The sequence below is a fragment of the Capra hircus genome, chromosome 11, assembly GCF_001704415.2.
Source record: "Capra hircus breed San Clemente chromosome 11, ASM170441v1, whole genome shotgun sequence".
Lineage (NCBI taxonomy): Eukaryota > Metazoa > Chordata > Mammalia > Artiodactyla > Bovidae > Capra > Capra hircus.
Genome location: NC_030818.1, coordinates 61,202,250 through 61,222,416, shown reverse-complemented (window position 1 = coordinate 61,222,416; position 20,167 = coordinate 61,202,250). Strand labels below are relative to the sequence as shown.

Genomic DNA, 20,167 nt, shown 5'->3' with positions numbered 1-20,167 from the left:
TTGTTTCAGTCACCATGGTAGAGTGATGGAAACTACCATAAAATCGCCAGGTTTTTTTCTGTAGCTTAGAACTTCTTGTTGAAAGTTCCCTTTCCCTCATCTCATACACACAAACCTGCACACACCCTCCTCCTCCCCTTCAACAATAACCCCTCTTCCTTTCACTTCAGCACCTACAGTCTGGAGGGTTATCAGAAGTCATAGTTATTCTTCATGAGTGCAAAATTATAACAACTGCAAATTACAACATATTAGCTTTTTTTTTTTCATTGCTGTGGATTCACAAATTTCCTCAAATCTTTAACAGAAATAACCTTTTGAAACATGCTAGTTTACACAGCTTAAGAAAATATGACCAATTGCTTTTCAATTCACATTGGTGTTTCAGCAGGGCCCCTTTGGGGGTGGTGTAAACTTATTCAGATCCAAATACAGCCCAGTATCATGCCCTGCATTCAAGAGGACCATTTTTTTTTTCCCACATGAAAAGTCTTATGAATACAAAAACTTCTCTCAAACCAATGTCAAGTTTTCATTACAAAGAAGTAGCAGCAGTGTTTAAGGTAAGAAAGTTTCTGCTTTTATTGAAAATTTATATATGACTCAGTATTGTAATAAATAAACAGATAACCATTTTCACAAAAAATGACAGTGCTATGCTAGAGAAGAAAATATTAATTGGAGGATTTACTCAATGATGGCAAGACAGATTTTATCAATACAGAATAAATAATAACAGCATTCTTGAGCCAATTTTTAAGACCCAACAAAATGTGGGAACCAAGCTAGATGTAATAAATAATTATCCAGAGAAAAAGATGGTGCATTCTCAGATGATAAGACTGTCTTTGTAAACTGATGCATGTCAATTAGTCCCATTCTTACTGCTCACCTTCAAATCACAGGACTTGTCTCAGGCTACGTTAAAAGGCCACCCTCTGAAGAAAGCAGAGAAGTACTCTTATTATCTTTACAGTGAAATGTAAAACAACTGCAGAAAACCCCACCGGTGAACAGAACACAATTTAATAAGTAAATTGAATATGATCTAACTATAAAATTTAGGTAACAGACTCAGTGTTACATATGGCAGGACTGGAAAAAAATCATTCATGACGTTTTCTTTATCCCTCCCTCTTAAGCCCCCTCCCACCCCTCATTATGCTATTAACAACAACATTAACAACAACAACAAAAATGTTTTAAAATTTTCCTCCATCAAAAAATGAGGGAAAATAATGAGGGAAGAGTTTTCTTTCTTTGAACAGTTTCTTGAACACTCCCAGTACCAATCACTCACAAGATGTCTGTGCAAATCTACTTCACATAATTTCAAGGAAATGATTAATTCACACCAAAAAACCCTTAAACAAAGCTATTTCGGAGTTCTGTACAAAATCTGGAAAGGAGGGAGGAAAAGGATGGTGGTGGTAAAGAAGTACAATCCAGTCAAACAAAATGTTACAAGTTTTAAAACAATGAGAATGACTTTTCTTTTTATGGTCTGGGAAACCCAAGGTTAATAAAATGTTGGTCAGGATTCTGGTCTGGTTTCTACTGAAGGACACATTTCTCTTCTTTCTTGGCCATCTTGCCTTTGTTTTGCTCCAGAGTTCGCTCCAAATGTTCATCTTCTTCTTCGGCCCTGGAAATCAAACAGGAAACCAAATTATTTTTCTTCATGGAGGGTAGAGCCGCACTCCCCTCTCGCTCCAAATTCCAAGCCCCAGAGGGAACCGGGACTGCGGGGCCAGGGAGTGGCTGCCCTGGTCCACTGGAGACCTCTGGATAGAACTCCCCGACCCCACCACCCACTTACTGCTTCTCCTGCGCGTCCAAGTCCCTGACGAGCGCGTCGCGCTTGTCCACTAGGGCAACCAGTTCATCCAGCAGGAGTTGCTCGCGTCGCTTCTGGGCCTCGGTCTTCTGCCAGTCTGCAGAGGACAGGAGGCTCCTTACCCACCTTACCCTCCCCTTCCCGCCTTTTCCAGTTCCCTTTTATTTCTCTGCAAAACATATCACAGAGCCACTAGCTAGTAGTGTTTCACGGGAAGTTTGGCCGTCGTGGTGAGGATTTCACCCCTAAAACCCTACTTTCTTAGTATTTTCCGTAGATAAGAGATGGCTATGGCCGGGTTGAAGCCTTCACGAGACCAGGTGTGCGCCGGTGGCCAGCCGGAGGTGCGCACCTGATTTCAGCCAAAGTGGGGGAGGGAGAGCTGGAGGCCCAGAAGAGGTCAGCCTGAGGGTTGGTGGTGGGGGATGCGGGTAAATGAGGAGGCGGGAAGCAGAGATGGGCGATAAAATCCTCCTGAAAAGGCTAGAGAATCTGCCTGAGAACCTATCCTCCTCCCCCACCCCCAAGCTCACTCCATACAGCCCATTCTTCGCTAATTTCCTCTCCGCTCTATTTTAGCAGTTGGATGTATCTCACACTGGGCGCCATATGCTTCACAATAACTTTAAAAGTAGTGAATCGGCTAATTAGCATTTTTCTTTGAAGTAAAAAATAAATTTGCTCTGCAATATTACACTGCAGCTCTCGATCGCATCACAGCCAGTTTTCTTTTGGAGAGGTTTGCTGCGTGGCTTCAAATCAAAGCACTTTTGCAAAGGAAAAAATTACATACTTCTTTTTGAAACCCCATGTTAAGGTTGGAAAATCCGATGGGCCGTGCTCTTTCCATGTGTAGGGGCAGTTTTTTGAAGATTTTAGGCCCCAATAATATATCTCCTAGTCTTTGCTGGTCTGATAATTTCCTTAAGATGAGCAGCAGTTTCGTTTAATAAAAACAGGACCAAATCGAACATTTAAAGCACTTTTGAAACCAAAGCCAACTGCTCTCTGGCCAGACTGCAAGGGCTTGTAGCTGTCAATCAACCTCCAGTCTACCCCGCCCCCCTCATTAGGAAGGTAAACAATGAAAAGAAGAAGTAGATGATGAGGCAGATAGCCGAACAAATGAGGACCTAAAGGGAAACAGGACACCAGCTTGGGGGGGGGGGGTGGAAATACCCTGGCCACTGACTCCTGTAGCTCCCTCCCCCAGCAAATGCACTTTCCAAAAAACAGAGGAGTGCAATCCTTTCTGGTTTCTCTCTTCTCTCTCCATTGCCCTGGGCAATCATGTTAAAACTCACATGGCTGGTGCTTATTCAGATAAACCTAACAATGCACACCGCTGGTTACCATGTGAATCTTCACAAACCGCACAAGAATGTGCTGGTTCAAATCCCCCCGACCCCCTCCAAAGCAAAATTTATTCAAGACAGCAAACTGCTCAGCAGCTTTATGAAAGCAAATGGAGCTAGAGGGAATTCTATCTCGTATTTACAAATTAAAAATTAGATGCATCATCGTGCAATAAAGGTTAGAATAGCAGCAAAAAACTAGAATATTTTATCACTATTTCTATCACTATAAGCTCAAATACATACACACATATATATTAAACATGCTATATATTAATTATCCTCATTTGATACAAAACATCACACAAATAGGTACATTAAATGATTGGTCACATTACATTCTTATTTAAAAAAGAAGTGTTCAATTGCATAGAGAGAAATAAACTATTTCTACGGAAAGCTTTTTTCTGAATGTAAGAATTTAAAAAATAATAATGAAACACCAAAACTGAAGAAAAGCCATATCTATCACAATTTTATTCCTCAGATTTAAATGCAACTGAGGTCAGGAATGCTGGACAATTTTCTAATCTGGTTCTTGTTCTTAATCAGTTTCACTCTACTACAGCAGATAAATTAATAGACTCTCCAGGTTGGAAAGATCTTAAAGGTCATCTGGTCTGATTTCAGGTAACTATAGTTCTAGAAGTATTAACTCTGAGAAAAACCTGCTAAATTTGAAAAAGATTTGTAACTAAATTTTATAATTATTAAGATTACCAACTTTGATAAATATTAATTTTTCCATTTCTGACCTCAAGAAATCATTCTAAGTTTAATTTATAATTCTTTACTTCCAAAACATTTTGATGAGCTTTAACACTGGGAAATAAAATTTCTCCACCATAAACTCAAGACATATAATTACATTGATAATTACAAAATTTTTTAAACTAAGAAAATAATTTTAGGGACACATAATCTTAATTAAATTATTCCTTCTCTATACTTGGTCAGCCACTTTTAAGGTTTTAATTAATAATTAGAAATATCAAGATTTATTTTTTTTAAAAATAAGGTTTTAACAATATGGATAAGAGAAAATTTTGTATTTTTAGTCCCTTAAGTATTGAATAGTTTTAAAAATCTTAATCTTCTCCTAGCTCAATAATGACATTTCCCATAACTGTAACAAAAACATTTTTTAAGTTATGAATATTTAGGTAATTTCCATCATCTTACAAATTTAACTGACATTAAATTTTAAATATTTCAGCATAAATTTATAGGATTTTTCATATTAAATCTGTCACCACATTAATATCTATCTACAAATAATTAGTCAAATTGTGGGGAAAAAAAGCTATGTACAGTGAGTAGATTTTACACCAGCAAAACTACTTTTACTTTGGGTTTGCTTTCTCACAGGACAAACTGATCAAGATTCACATTTGTATAGTCAAGGCCTAAATTAAAAAAAAAATTTAAATCCCCCTTTTAATAGCTTCACCTAGACATAATGTCATGTTTTTGAAGCCTGAATGTAAGTTTATGTGTTACCTGTTATACATTTTAAGAAAGGATTACTCACCTATAACAGCTAGCCAGATGCACTGACTTTGGCTTGGACAGACTACAATGTGGGTTCTGATTAATTTAAAGATTCCAGTGTACTTTTGCTACAAAAGCCATATCCTCTCACAACAAATAGGATTAAGTTTTGATGCTGCATTTGAGCCAAAGTATTGAAATAAAGAGATTCTGTTTATGTCTATCTGCACTGAGCTGTTTCGTTAATTCAAAAAACTCTTTTTTTATATATAGGGCCAATTATTCATTCCCTGATTCAGTTTATTTGCTGAAGTTGATAATTACCTTGGAAAAAAGGCAAAGAAATACCTATAAACACTTTAATAGAAAGGACCTAAAGTTCTTGTAGTAAACCTTCAACCTTGCCACTATAAATAAGCCTGGCACTTTGATGAAAATTAACACTAGTTTTGTAAAGAGCACATTGGGGGATTGCAGTCAAGTCTTATCTTTAGTTCCAGTCAACTAGCAATCCTGAAAGAGTTTGCATCATCATCAGAGCAGGCCATTTGATAGGATTCTACCGCTGTACCTAATCAATCTATGGAAGACTGTGGCTGTGCTGTGTAACAAAGCTAAAATAGATTTACAAATGGGGTTTTAGGGGATAAGCTCCTCCACAGGATTACATATTGATTTTAAATATAAAAAGCTTATCATATAAGCCATAACTACAAAAATAGTGAACCTATGCATAAATCCCTTTAGAAGAGCACCCACTTCAAACTCTAAGCCAAGAATAAATCAAGATGTACAAAATCCTAGAGAAGATCCATTTCTTGTGCAGAAAATGAACACACCACTTTCCAAAAGCCCACCCTAATGTGTGCAGAAATGAATTTATCTTTCCTGAGGGGGCATTAAATAATCTGGAACAAAAAAACTATAGGAAAGTATCTGAAAGATGTTTGTTAGCTTAAAGGATCCTGCAACTTAGCTCAGTAGAGTGAAACTCCTGCAATGAAAACACCTCAGGGGAAAAGAAAAAGGTAAAAAAAGGCCAAAGTGATTATGGATTCTCAGAAGAATGGATATATTGAATGTTATTATTATTATTTTGCTCTCAAACCAAGCTGTTAATATTTCTTTCATTGTGCTATGGCTATTAATATTCTGTGCTTTCTCCTGGTGAATGGTTTCACTAGCAGATTTATTTGGAAATATTTTAGTTTATTTATTATGAAAAACATCTCATGGCTACTAAGAGATGGGAAAGAAAAGAGAAAGGAACTTTAAAACAAAGGAAAGCAAAACAAAACCAATCAGTGTTTTTCTGCAGTGATTTAATGCTCCAAAAGACTACTGAACTGCATGTGTGTCCATTCTAAGGGCTGGCTCAGAGGACACTGTCTTCAAAGAACTGATAATCATGATGACCAGTATTTCTCTAGGACAGCCCAAGCCACATATTGCCCAGGCTAGTGGGGCAGGCCTTTCTCTGAGAAAGTGTCTTTATTTGTAATCAACAGGCTGTTTCTTTCCTCAAGCCTCTTTTTCCTGTCAACCAATAACAGAAACTGGCTGAGAGATTCAAGGCACAATCAGATATGGGACAATAGCATTAATTAAAAAGTAAAACAGAACAAATCCTCAAAAAAGTAACAATTGCATTAAAGGTGTCTGAAAAGAAAAACATTCTTTTTTTCCCTCTTCTTCAAAAATACTTTCTACTGTTCTTCCATGTGTACAAGAGGATCAGACAGAAAAATTTTAGATTATTTAATTAAGACTGAAGGTCTACTACATAGGGATAGGCTGCCAATGAAACTGGGGTGTTTTATACATATCATGGTCCTCCTTAAAGATGGTAATATATGGTAATAATAGTGGTTTTGGGATAGAAGCAGGATTTGCCTTAAAAGTCAACTGTATTGTATCAAGCTGCATCTTAGGGATGATTTAACTTACTATATATGACAGAGTAAATTTTTAAAAATTGTAATATTCTGTATTGAGCATAATGAATTTATAAAGAATAAACTATAAGAGTTATACATACATTATACATACTGTGTACACATATATTTTATATTATACATATAAATATCATATAAATAGAATTTGCTATACCTACTTTTCAAATGACTGTTACGCTTTCCAATCTCTTTTACAGATTATAACCACGACAACAAAAATTATATCAAGAGGAAAAACACCATTTAGTATATTTGTGCATTTTATTTCAATGGCAAGTTTCACGGAACTTCTTAAATAATTTTGACAAATTTTATAGTCATTAGTGGTATAATTTGACAGCCACTTGAAGAAAATTAGTTATCTGAAGCCTTTTAAATAAAGTAAATCTAATTTCTAAATTAGGATATACAAAGTCATATTTATCAAATGATATTAGGAATATAAAAGTAAAAATGAAGTTTGTATAAATGCAGAAGATAGTATTTAGATAAACAGCATGTGTTTTATTTAATAACGATATTAATTAAACTATTTTTAAAATATATGGTTTCATTTGACTTTCTCTTACAAACTTAAATTTCTAGTTTCTGAACTAATTATAATTGACTTCTTATAGATCAGGTACCTTATCAGGTGAAGAAAGAAATTACCATGGACAGTCAGTGGGTTAAGAGGTCAATATAGAATAGGAAAATCAATTTGCATTGATTAGACAAAAGGTCCATTTTACAGAGCCCAAAGGATTAGCTCTTAAGCAGACATCTTTGAACTATAAGACATTTTCAACTAAGAGTATAAGGAGAACAGCATTCTAAAGTACCAAAGAATTTTAAAAAATAACTATATATAATAAATGTCATAGTTAAGCCAGCTGATGTTTATCGATATTATGAACCATACTTAGGATTACTAAATATGTTATTCATTTAAAAGTTTATATAATGTGTTAAAGTATTGAATTTATCTCATGTGCCTGAATCTTTGCTTGACTATTTACTTAATAAGAGTTGGAATCTTAAGAACTATAGTAGACTGGACAGTGACATATTTATATGGACATCAGTTAAATATTAAGGTAAAATTTAGAATCTGAACGTGAAAAATCAAAATGATAAATCTTTCTCAAACCTCTGCAGTGGAAGCAACTTTAACTTACACATAAAATGAAATCATTTAAATACTTATATTTTCTATTTAATGGACTTTTAAGCTTACAATTTTATGTTTAAGAGTAAACAAAATGATCTGAATTAGGGTCTTAAGGTTTTACATGACTAATGGTTTCTGAATCTAAGACATTTATTTGGAACTCCTGTAGTTCCTAGTCAGACCACACCTAATGAGACCGAAGTATATTACACTCTTTAAAAAACCTCTTTGACAACTGACACTTTACACACCTCACTGGGCCATGGCATCTCTTACCTTCAATGGCTAGCATTGCCCGCAATTCCCGATTCAGCAGCTCATACCTTCGTTCTAAATCATGTTCTTTTTCCCTAGGCAAGTTACAAAAGTTCATCAATATGCTAATTACTAAATCATTAAACACTTAAAAAAAACCTTTAGGTTACATTGATTTTAGGACTCATAACTGACTTTTCTCTTTAACTTTAAGCTACTCAAAACAAATGATACACAAACCTAAAATCTTCCTCAGGTTGAATACTTACTAGTGGTATTATTTTTCTCCTTCAGTTTTGAGTTGTACAAAAGTATATTTTAATCTGTGGATAAGTAATCTCATTCTTCAATGCTTCTTGTCTTAAGTGCCAGGTGTAAAGCTATTTCATAAAATATTTTTCGTTAACTGTCAATAAACACCTTTTAGTCTAGAACTCCATGTGAAAAGAGTACAAGAAACGCAAAAGTATTAGCAGTGCAAATTTAATATAGAGACAAAAAAATCAGGATAAATTAAGTTCTGCACTTCATAATTCTTTTATTAAGTTAAGGCATTGCAGAAATGATAAAAATAGAGGCTTTCACTAAAATAAAATGTAAACCTGTTTCTTCCCACACTAGGTGGCATAATATAAGAATACTGCTAGTGAGAAAAAGGGACAAGCATTAAGTCCTTCACTAAATGCTAAAGACTTGAGAATGCTTACATTTGGTTTAGTCTCCATTTTACTGTAATTCTTGGAGTCATAAAAGGTCACTTCTGTGTAAATTATTAATCTTTTATCCTAAAATTTAGGGTAACATTATCTGTAGAATACAAAGGTACTTTTGTCCTTATTAAGAATTATTTAATTTTTAACTGAAAATTTGATGTTAAATAAACTTCAGTTTGATTTCTTTTTCTCCTTAATATAAACCAAACATCTTTTTTTGTGCAAAAGTGATTTCTTAAGCCCGAAAATTATTTACATTACTTGGTTTTCAGTATAATAAATACATTTTTTCAGTATCTAATACTCTATTTTAAAATTCTTACTCTTCAAATAAAAAATGGTTATATAGTATTTTAAATTTTATTTTTATGTAAAATATAATCTCTAAAGAAAGAAAAAAACTAAGCCTAATAAATATGAAATCCCAAGAAAGACAATGATAGAAAGTCTAAGATTCCTCAATGTTGTAGTAAAAACAAGCAGTGATAAGTACTTACAGGAGAGAGAGCTGGTTCATTCTTCTTATTAAGGCATTTTTCTTATTAACTAACATAAACCACTCCTGCATCATAGCTTCTTCTTCTTCTGTGTTCCTTCCTATAATTTAAGAAGAGTTACTGTTTTTTCTATTTTACAAGCCAAATAATAGTTCAGCACAAGTCTTGTGTTTTTTTTTAACATGAAACATATTTTAGCTAACCCAATAGTACAAATTAAACTGTTTATAACAGTTTATATATAAGATTAAGGTCTGAAAAAAGGAATCAATATTTAGAAATTCATAAACCAGTCTCTAAAGGAGGTATTAATCAGCATGTATATTTCAGTCCCCTGAACATATCTACAGATCATACTAATGTACATTAAAAAAAAAAAGTGTTCCAACTTTTAAATCCTCCCCAGAGGTTGACTTGTTATTATATTTCAATGAGGAACTCAGGAAGCTAACAGACATATGGTCATGATAAAAATAAATAAATTAATTTAAAAGCACATTAAAAAATCATTATGAGAATTACAAGACTAGCAGGAAGATCAGAGAAGTCAAGAGATTTTGTGAGAGCTTCCACCTGTAATGACTTCCTTTTTTTCTTATTTTCCTCCCCAAAAGTAAACTAAAGATATATACATGCATATACATTTCCAGAACTCATCATCCCTCATAGAGTAAACATTTGCAAATTATTTTAAATATATTGTAAATGACCAGGCTACAAAAATATTTACATCTATCTGTGAAAAAAGAACATAATAATCTTCAGTAAATGAGAAAACATTTGAGCAGAGAGATGACTTTAAATGTCAGGTTATAAATTTACTGATTACACATTTAAAATTCATTTTCCCTAATATTCATTCCATCATCTATACTACTCCTCCCCTCAAAAAGATTATAATATATAGTGTATATTTGGTATTATTCATATAGAAGTAGGCCACAATCATACTTGAGAAAAATATTAATACCCCACCTTCTTCCTTCAAACTGCCTTCAAATTGTATCCCGTCAAATTTATAATTCTTTGACTTTGTTTTCTTCTGTATTTCATCCATGATTGGTTTATTGTTTTGCTAGGCCATTATTTAATACTTCAGACCAACTTCTAGATAGATTCATAGGGTTAACTTAAATATCTAACAAAAAAATTAAATATCCCAGGCTAAGACTAAATATCCTAGTCAATTTCCTAAATTTTATTTTCTTCTTTAGATATTTTCTTTTAACTGTCAAACACACTACCAGTCCATTAAAAAATATTCAAGCAATACAGAGACATAATTGAGTTAAAAGTCAAGTCCTCTTCCACCAACCCCACCCTCTCTAATTTGCCTATCTACCTCCCTTCTCCAGAAGTACTATTACAGTTTAGCATATCTTCTTCCAGACCATATAGGTAGCTATGTCTAACACACACAGGTATATACCATGTCTGGACACAAATAGGATTTTTTTCCTTAACATAAGGGCCCTTGGTCTGTTGTTGTCATGCTGTTCAAAGATCTACTTCATTCTTGTAATACTTGTATAAATTGTGGATGTGACATAATTAACTATTTCCACATTAATAGAAATTTGAAGAAAGTTTCAGAATGAAAATAGAATATAAAGAGCTGATCTGTGTGCAAGATTAAACATGTATTTCAGAGCATCCCTGTAAAACAGATGTCTGTTTTTCATTATTAGGGAAAAGAGTGAGAGATACGTGCTTTCATTAAATTAAAGTCCGTTAAACTTTATGATATGAAGCAGACCTGGGATAGATTCTTTTAGAGTATGAACAAACGTCTTTATTGTTTTACAGCATTTTTAATCTCTCTTTTAGGGTAACTGGTTTTGTATTCACTTTGGACCATGTGATGTCTTGACACTGGTCATGTGATATAGGCTGCGATAGGCACAAATCCCTGGGTAGCAACAAAAGAAGAAAGAGTAAAAAGAAAAAGCTGAGAAAAAGCTTGCAATTTGGAAAAAGGCCAATTGTACCCTGGTGAAGGCCTTTTTGATCAGCGAAATGACACATGTGTGCAATATTAATAGGTGCTGTTTTTATGATATTTTGTTTTCTGATTAAAGACTTAATTTTTGTGTTCATAACCTCAGTGGTTTCTAAAAATATACCAATATTAAAACTTCATTTTGAATTTAACCTAAACCTGTAATTCAGGCTTTCAGGCAATAATACTAGAAGCATCTAGCCTTCTCTTAAATTAGCATCATTTTCTTCAATGGAAGACTGCTTCCTTGAGAACAACAATATTGATGTGGTACTACTGTGTTGTTTTCAGTTTAACTCATGCCTATGATTTCTAGATAAGAATAAAAGATGCACCTTCCCTAATTGTTAGGAAATGAGGAGAGTCTCATGTTTCAAAAGGGAATAAGCCAAACAATAACACATATTTAAAGATATATTATTCAGTGCTACCTAGATTATATAAATTAACTGAAAAACATATTTGAGGTTAAATCATCACTAACTCCTTATCTGAGATAGTACACAATGATGGAAATCTATACTTAGCCTAGTAATAAAAAAATTAAATTTTCTTCTAATACATCATCATACAATTGTTTTTAGGGATTTAAAATTTTTTAAATTTAAAAAGCTTTTAAAAGCCAGTAAGTTGAACCATTACAAATTAATCCTGACTTTAATAACTGGTTAAAGACCCCTTTAGCTTTATAAGTAACAAAAAATATTAAAGCCTGTGATCACAGTGAGCTTTTCTCATTTCTCCTCCAACCATTTGTTATTTAATCCAATACTAGTAATCCAATTTGTCCATCAGACTTTTAAAGGGCAGAATGCAACTTCCTCAGCTTAGACACTTTTCAAAGTACAATATATTTTTCAAATGAATGCTGGATGTTTCATTTTTCCCAACTGTTCCTAGCTCTAATGCATGAGGAAAAAAAAGAACAAGATGAACATTGTTCATACTGATTAAGTAAGAGCTCATTAAAGAGCTGTCAGTGCGGTACTTTGAATATGCATGAAGCATATAATCAGATCTAGTACCGTCACTAGAGGAGAATACGGTAAGTACAAAGGATTGATTTAATTACTTAGAGTGGGCTGTGGTGGTAAAGCAGTCTTGTTAGTGCAAAAAGAAAAAGAGGTTGTATTCTGGCACTGTTAGAAAAAAGGCAGTTTTAGCTTCTGCCACAATACATAATCTCAGAATAAAGCATTTTACATTGTAGCTTAAAATGAAGATTATCGTTATTTTATAAAATGCCATAAATCATTTTATCTTGTTTAAACCTACCAAGTTAATTATCTTGCTTTCAAAATTATCTTTAATTTGTAATCACAACTGCATTCTTATCACCTTATTTTTATCAGCCAAAGCTGAAATTTAAATATTTTTTTCAGTTTCATGAACTGAAAAATTCAAGATCTATACTACTGAAGACCATTTTGAAACTTAAAAAATGACAAAATTCTACAGTTCAGTACAGTTACTAAAATGTGAAAGCATGGCTGGGTTGTTACACTATATTTTAAAGCAGAGTGCCTCATGTGTATTACAAATATACTATCAATAAAATATCACCTTAACATTTTAAAGTATTGACTAATTAATACTGTCTCTGGTAATTTTTTTCTCCTTTATTTCCTTAAAAAATTCTGGTTTTTATTCTGCCTCCTGGAATGTAACATCTTTCTGACATCACAATCTCTTATTGTCAGTTTTCTCTTTTTAATTATGATACCCAGAGTATGATTTATAAAAATTACTAAATAATGAAGCATAATAATAGTAGGAAAAGTCACATGTAAATATGACTTCAAATAATTCTTCCTATCACATAGTTAACAAAACCTACTTAATACAAAGCAGAATAATACAGCACTACATGCAGTACAAATACTCAATAAAATGTTAGTTAACATCTGCCTTCATATGCCATCTCCTCCCTCCCAAAATGATTAAAAGATTTAATTCCACTTAAAAATTCATTCCTTCACCCAGGAATGTGTATATAGTTCTCAGTTGCTTTTTCAAAAGCAGCATTTTCAATGTAAATTTTAAAATGAACAAAAGGAAAATGATGGTAAAACCTTAAAATTATGCATTATATTTTTAAAACTGTCTACTAGTTAAATTTTCCCAATTAATTTTTCACCATAAGCTTATTATCTATTTAGAAAGATGTATTTTCAGACAATGAATTCTTATATAAATGCAAAATAAGGGAAAACACAATTTTAACTGAACAGAAGATTAATTCAACAGGAGAAAATGAAAACATAAAGATGAAAGTGCTGTTGAACATACAAACAAATTCACAGTTTTCCATCATGAAAACATTAAAGAATGCTGAAATCTTGCCATAGCTCCATAGTGGAGATGGCTGACTAGTGATCACATGTGGCCCTTAAAGGACACAATGTAGCAAAGCCAAATCAAACATTAAAAACAAAAAAAGCTGCCATTACTAATTATCCCTATGTTATGATTACCTGAGTATGATGACCTCTGAAAGATTTAATATATTACAATAGAGATACAAATGAATGTGTCCAACTAACTGGTACCAGAGAAACATTTCAATAACAAAGGAGATAAAGTCTGGTAGATTTACTTAATGAATGAGAGAGATTAATTTACTACAGTTATATAGGGACATGGATACACAAACTCCAAAGCCAATATTACTATAGGACTCCAGTGTCCTAGTTTAGAAAATATTTTAAACTTAGGAAATAGAGCTTTATTATAAAAACAAATTTTACTATGTAAGCAAACAGTTGATAAATGTTTCTACACTAAGAATATCCTCAAACAGCAATCAACATAAATGAAGAACCATAATCCTTATTGATGTCTTCAGCAGCAATTGTCTTGAAACAATTTGCTCAGCTTGATATATTTGTTGTAGTATTAATAATATAAACTTTGGTGAAAATCCTGTCTTTTGTTGAAGTAAAATAAAAACTAATACATTCTCTCAAACACATCTTTTATTTGCTAATTTCATAAAACGAAGTGTGAGGAGAGATTCAGGGCAATCTCTCGCTACAGATAAATTTGACAGACTTCTGTGCACCTACCTATGCAGGAGAAGGTATAGACAAGTTCACCGAATCTCTTCTATCATAGACTTATACAAAAGAAAAAGCTACTTCTAGAGTCCAGAAATTAATAACAATCTTCTTGTGCCAAGTTCTTGGTAGAGTCTGAATAGCTTTGATATGCCAAAAATCAGTGCTCAATTTCTCAAAAGGTAAATTAAGCACACACTTAAGATAGTAAAAAAGGTAAACTAAAAGCATGAAAACAATCATCATGGAAAAATTCATAATTGATAAAATTATTTGTATTTATTTACATTTTAGTATTTTTTTAAAAATTACATGTGGGATGGAGTTGCTTCCATAATTTCAGTGAGTCCATTCTGAAGGAGATCAGCCCTGGGATTTCTTTGGAAGGAATGATGCTAAAGCTGAAACTCCAGTACTTTGGCCACCTCATGCGAAGAGTTGACTCATTGGAAAAGACTCTGATGCTGGAAGGGATTGGGGGCAGGAGGGGAAGGGGACGACTGAGGATGAGATGGCTGGATGGCATCACCGACTCAATGGACATGAGTTTGAGTGAACTCCGGGAGTTGGTGATGGACAGGGAGGCCTGGGGTGCTGCGATTCATGGGGTTGCAAAGAGTCAGACACAACTGAGCAACTGAACTGAACTGAAGAGCCTTTAAAAGTATTAGCATGACCCACATTTCAGATAAAGCATGACTATCTTGACTATGAACAAATATGCACTAGGCTAAATTCAAAACACTTCCCCGGTGGCCTAGATGGTAAAGACTCTGCCTGCAATATGAGGAAATCTGCAATGCAGTTCGATCCCTGGGTTGGGAAGATCCCCTGGAGGAGGAAATGGCAACCCACTCCAGTATTCTTGCCTGGAGAATTCCATGGACAGAGGAGCCTGGCAGGCTAAAGTCCACGAGGTTGCAAAGAGTCGGACACAAAAGACTGAGTGACTAACACTTTCACTTTCAAAGCACTCAAAACAGAGCTTGGAAACTATATTTATTTTTCAATGTGCATTTAACATATTCTGTAAAATCACAAAAAATACAGTGAGTCACTTTTATATACATCATTCAACCAGATAGACTACTGTCTACTTGGAGATCAACTGGGCATCCTCCAATAAGAGAAAAACTTTTTAACTGTGAGACACACTTACAGAAAGATAGCTTCCCCTGCTATATCTCCCCTCTCTTGAAGCCCCCACCTTTGTTTGGCCTGCACCTAGCAGTCTCTTTACCTCCTCCCTCTCCTAGAGCCTTCGTGCAGTCATGTCACGCAAATGACTTAAAGAGTGGTCCTAGAAGTGACAAAGATGTTAATGTTAAAGATGAGCACGAAGAGTTGAATAAAATTATTTCTGGAAAAGTGGAAGTGAGAGAAACAGTACTTCAATTTTTTTCATTAAAAAATTATTTTTTAAATTTTTATCATTTGGCTGCACTGCTTGGTAAGTGGGATCCCAGTTCCTCAATCTGGGATCAAACCTGCACCCCCTGCATTGGAAGTGCAGATTCTTAACCACTGGGCCACAAGGGAAGTCCCAACATTATTTCTAGATGCATTTTAAGATGCGATTTTAAATACATATGTAGGGGCTTCCTTGGTAGCTCAGCGGTAAAGAATCTGCCTGCCAATGCAGGAGACACAAGTTCCATCCCTGATCCGGGAAGATCCCACATACTGTGGAGCAGCTAAGTCCATGTGCCACAACTATTGAGCCTATGCTGTAGAGACTGGGAACCACAACAACTGAGCCCATGTGTCCCAATTACTGAAGTGTGTGCACCGCAGAGCCCATGTTCCACAAAAAGAGGAACCACCGCAGTAAGAAACCCCTGCACCACAACTAGAGAGTAGCTTCTGCTTGCCACAACAGAGAAGAGCTCACGCAGCAACAAAGACCCAGCACAGCCATAAATAAATAAATTATAAAAAATAAATAGATATGCATATATAGATAAATGTTGTAAGAGATATTATTAAAGTTTTATATATTCAAGTAAGTCAAATCTCTGGGGGAGACCTTCTCACTGGGAAGTTCATCTTTTTTAAGGTTATTTGGACATATATATATATATATATATATATATATATATATATATATATATATTTTTTTTTTTTTACAATACTGTATTGGTTTTGCCATACATTGACATGAATCCACCACGGGTGTACATGAGGTCCCAATCCTGAACCCCCCTCCCACCACCCTCCCCATATCATCTCTCTGGGTCATCCCAGTGTACCAGCCCCAAGCATCCTGTATCCTGTATTGAACCTAGGCTGGCGATTCGTTTCTTACATGATAGTATACATGTTTCAATGCCATTCTCCCAAGTCATCCCACCCTCTCCCTCTCCCAGAGAGTCCAAAAGTCTGTTCTATACATCTGTGTCTCTTTTGCTGTCTCGCATACAGGGTTATCATTACTATCTTTCTAAATTCCATATATGTGTGTTAGTATACTGTATTGGTGTTTTTCTTTCTGGCTTACTTCACTCTGTATAATCGGCTCCAGTTTCATCCACCTCATTAGAACTGATTCAAATGTATTCTTTTTAATGGCTGAGTAATACTCCATTGTGTATTTGTACCACAGCTTTCTTATCCATTCATCTGCTGATGGACATCTAGGTTGCTTCCATGTCCTGGCTATTATAAACAGTGCTGCGATGAACACTGGGGTACATGTGTCTTTCAATTCTGGTTTCCTTGGTGTGTATGCCCAGCAGTGGGATTGCTGGGTCATAAGGCAGTTCTATTTCTGGCCATTTGGTTTTTTATGGAGTGGTATGGGAACTTAATCCATGATTTAAGAACTTTATGGAAAAGCACTTGACCCATTAACAAAGATGAACTTTATTAATAGAATAAAGACTTCTTATAGATTGTAGACTACCTTTATGAATGCTTACTTACATTAATCCAGAGAAACTCCTGTGGATAAAAATATAAATTCTGGTAGGGCTAAGTATACTTTATAAATGTATACCATCTATAGTTTCTCTGGCTGGTTAGGTCTGTCATTCTGAATAAGATGCAAAGAAGATAAACATTGAATTTGTATCCCAAGTGGCTTTTCTTCCAGTTCAGTTAAAAAAAAAAAAATGACTTGGAGTCCCTTGATCTTAGACTAATTAATCTCTTCAAACCTCAGTCTCCCTCTTTATAAGCATAATCACATTACTTAGCTCATGGTTGATGGAGGAATTAAATGAGAAAATCCATGTGAAGTCCTTAGCACAGTGCCCAAGACTAAAAATGCTAGCTGTGATGACGATGAGGAAGAGGATGATAAAGGCAAGGCAGCACTGAGCTGACAATTGGAGATAGAAAGATGACCAAGGTATGGTCCCTGCCTTCAAAAGGGTATACAGTCTAGTATGGAGACAGACACATAATCAGGGAGAGCTGGAACAGGATGAATTTTTAAACATCTCCGTGGACACAAATTATATTTTAAACATTCATAAGTCATAAGAAAGTCCATAGTTAGTATAATTAGTATGTCATTGGTCGTAAGTGAGATAGGTGAAAAACGTGAGTGAATCAGTACAAACTCATCTCTGCAGCTGGAAAAACAACAGTGAATGCCCTTTTGGGTCTGCAGTGTTACAGCTGCATACAAGACCGTCATGGCTATGGTGATACAGTAATGTGGCTATGTTCCAGGAAATGACAGTCTAGTTATTTGCAATGGATTTTAGAAATTCAAGAACAAAGTAGATCATGAAATACTACTTAATAATCAAAAGTGAAAGAGGTTAAGTTTTAAGATTGAAAATTATAGATTAATAGGATACACCTAAAAGTTTACTAGTTATTAAAACAGGACAAAAAACAATTTGAAGTACAAATTAATATAAATTTAATAAAAGAAATCCCCTAACAAGAAAAACCAAATGTTTATAGAGCAAAAAAGCTTCAGAGACAGTGAGTTTTCATCATTTTTATAGGAAGAGATTTTGATCTTAAAAACATAGCATTGTTAAATCAGCTTATGAAATTGGCAGTATCAATAAAAAAGATGATTTACTAAATGCCAGGTAAGAATGAGATTTGATTCTGTTGAATATGTGGAAAATATATTCAATGTTTAAAACATAGAAGGACAAATCAGGTAGATATGCTCCAAATAGCTTTTAATAGAGTTTTTCTCAAGATGTATTATGCAGCCTATCAGCTAGTCTTTTCCCCATGTTGCGTAGTCCTGAAATGTCCTTAAAAAAATCACAGCAGGGTGTCATCAGAGCCTCCAGTTTTCAAAAAGGGATGACGAGTTCAACCTCTAACATGACACATGCACAGTAACTTCTTCTCTACACCTTGTTTGATCATGCTTGGGTTCAGGTAACCAAGCAACACTGGGGTATATCCTTCCTTATGGACCTTCTTAAAAACCTTTATTCAGTGAGGGAGAGCTAAAGGGATTAGGCCTATCCCCTCCTAGCCTACGTCCACATTCATTCTTTAGACAGAGATGCCTAATGAAAAACAGGACACTGCAGAGCCATCTCTAGCAGTCCTGTAACCTGCACAGGGATTCAACAATTACATGACACTTTGAATCAAACGTAACAAATGGTGTTTTTCAATACCAGACCTGGTGACTAGTTTGAGTTTCAGCATTATACTACCTCATCTAATGCCCTTCAGCCTTCCCAGTGGAGCCATTCTCTTCACAAAGAAAGAGACACTTATGTTAGACTTGTGTCCACAGTGATGCTTCCTGAAGCCTTGGAAAGAAAAGTGTCTCAAGGATGCTCAATGTCATGTATCTCCCTCACCAGATGACTGACAACCAATAACCTTCTCATAGGCTGGGGATAATAATCATAATGATGATTATGATAATAGCATCAAATATTTAACGAGGTTATATTAATATAACTTACCTAAAGTAATAGAGCTAGTTAGTGGAGGAACTTAGGTCTCAAATCCAGGCAGTTTGTTTTGTGAACCACTGTTCTCAGCCACTCTACTTGACACTCATAGGTAAACAGTCTAATCAGAATAGGCCTTTTATTTAGAATTCAGGCCAACCCTGACAAGTCTTCAGAATGACTCTGATATGCAAAGCAGAAAAAACAAAACAAAACCCCCAAACAAAAAGCAAACCTTTAAACCTCTGACAAACAAACAAGTTCACCCACTAGTAGAGGGTATTTTGTTTATTCTTCCTGGGTAGGTCACTGAGACTTGACAATGACCTCAGAGCAGTCATCGAGGAGTGTCAAGGGGATTCAGCTTTTCTTCCTATGCAAATATGTCCATACAATCCCTGATTTATAGGTTGGTATATGAGAAACGCTGGGCTGGAAGAAGCACAAGCTGGAATCAAGATTGCCAGGACAAAATATCAATAACCTCAGATATGCAGATGACACCACCCTTATGGCAGAAAGTGAAGAGGAGCTAAAGAGCCTCTTGATGAAAGTGAAAGAGAAGAGTGAAAAGCTTGGCTTAAAGTTCAACATTCGGAAAACTAAGATCATGGCATCTGGTCCCATCACTTCATAGGAAGCAGATGGGAAACACTGGAAGCAGTGTCAGACTTTATTTTTTTGGGCTCCAAAATCACTGCAGATGGTGATTGCAGCCACGAAATTAAAAGGTCGCTTACTCCGTAGAAGGAAAGTTATGACCAACCTAGATAGCATATTCAAAAGCAGAAACATTACTTTGTCAACAAAGGTCCATCTAGTCAAGGCTATGGTTTTTCCTGTGGTCATGTGTGGATGCGAGAGTTGGACTGTGAAGAAAGCTGAGCACCGAAGAATTGATGCTTTTGAACTGTGGTGTTGGAGGAGACTCTTGAGAGTCCCTTGGACTGCAAGGAGATCCAACCAGTCCATT

The 20,167-nt window shown here is 34.9% G+C and overlaps 1 protein-coding gene across 6 annotated transcripts in view; it reads right to left on the bottom strand.

Annotated features, from left to right (window-relative positions):
- Window positions 558-20,167, bottom strand: part of EHBP1 (EH domain binding protein 1) — a 356,781-nt gene continuing 337,171 nt past the window's right edge. For all 6 annotated transcript variants that reach the window (XM_018055410.1, XM_018055415.1, XM_018055414.1 and 3 more), the window contains 4 exons: window positions 9,254-9,353; window positions 8,065-8,138; window positions 1,820-1,934; window positions 558-1,645 (listed from right to left, as the gene is read on the bottom strand). In XM_018055410.1, coding sequence (XP_017910899.1) covers window positions 1,555-1,645; window positions 1,820-1,934; window positions 8,065-8,138; window positions 9,254-9,353 — 380 coding nt within the window. In that variant the 3' untranslated portion in view covers window positions 558-1,554. The remainder of the gene's footprint in view (window positions 1,646-1,819; window positions 1,935-8,064; window positions 8,139-9,253; window positions 9,354-20,167) is intronic.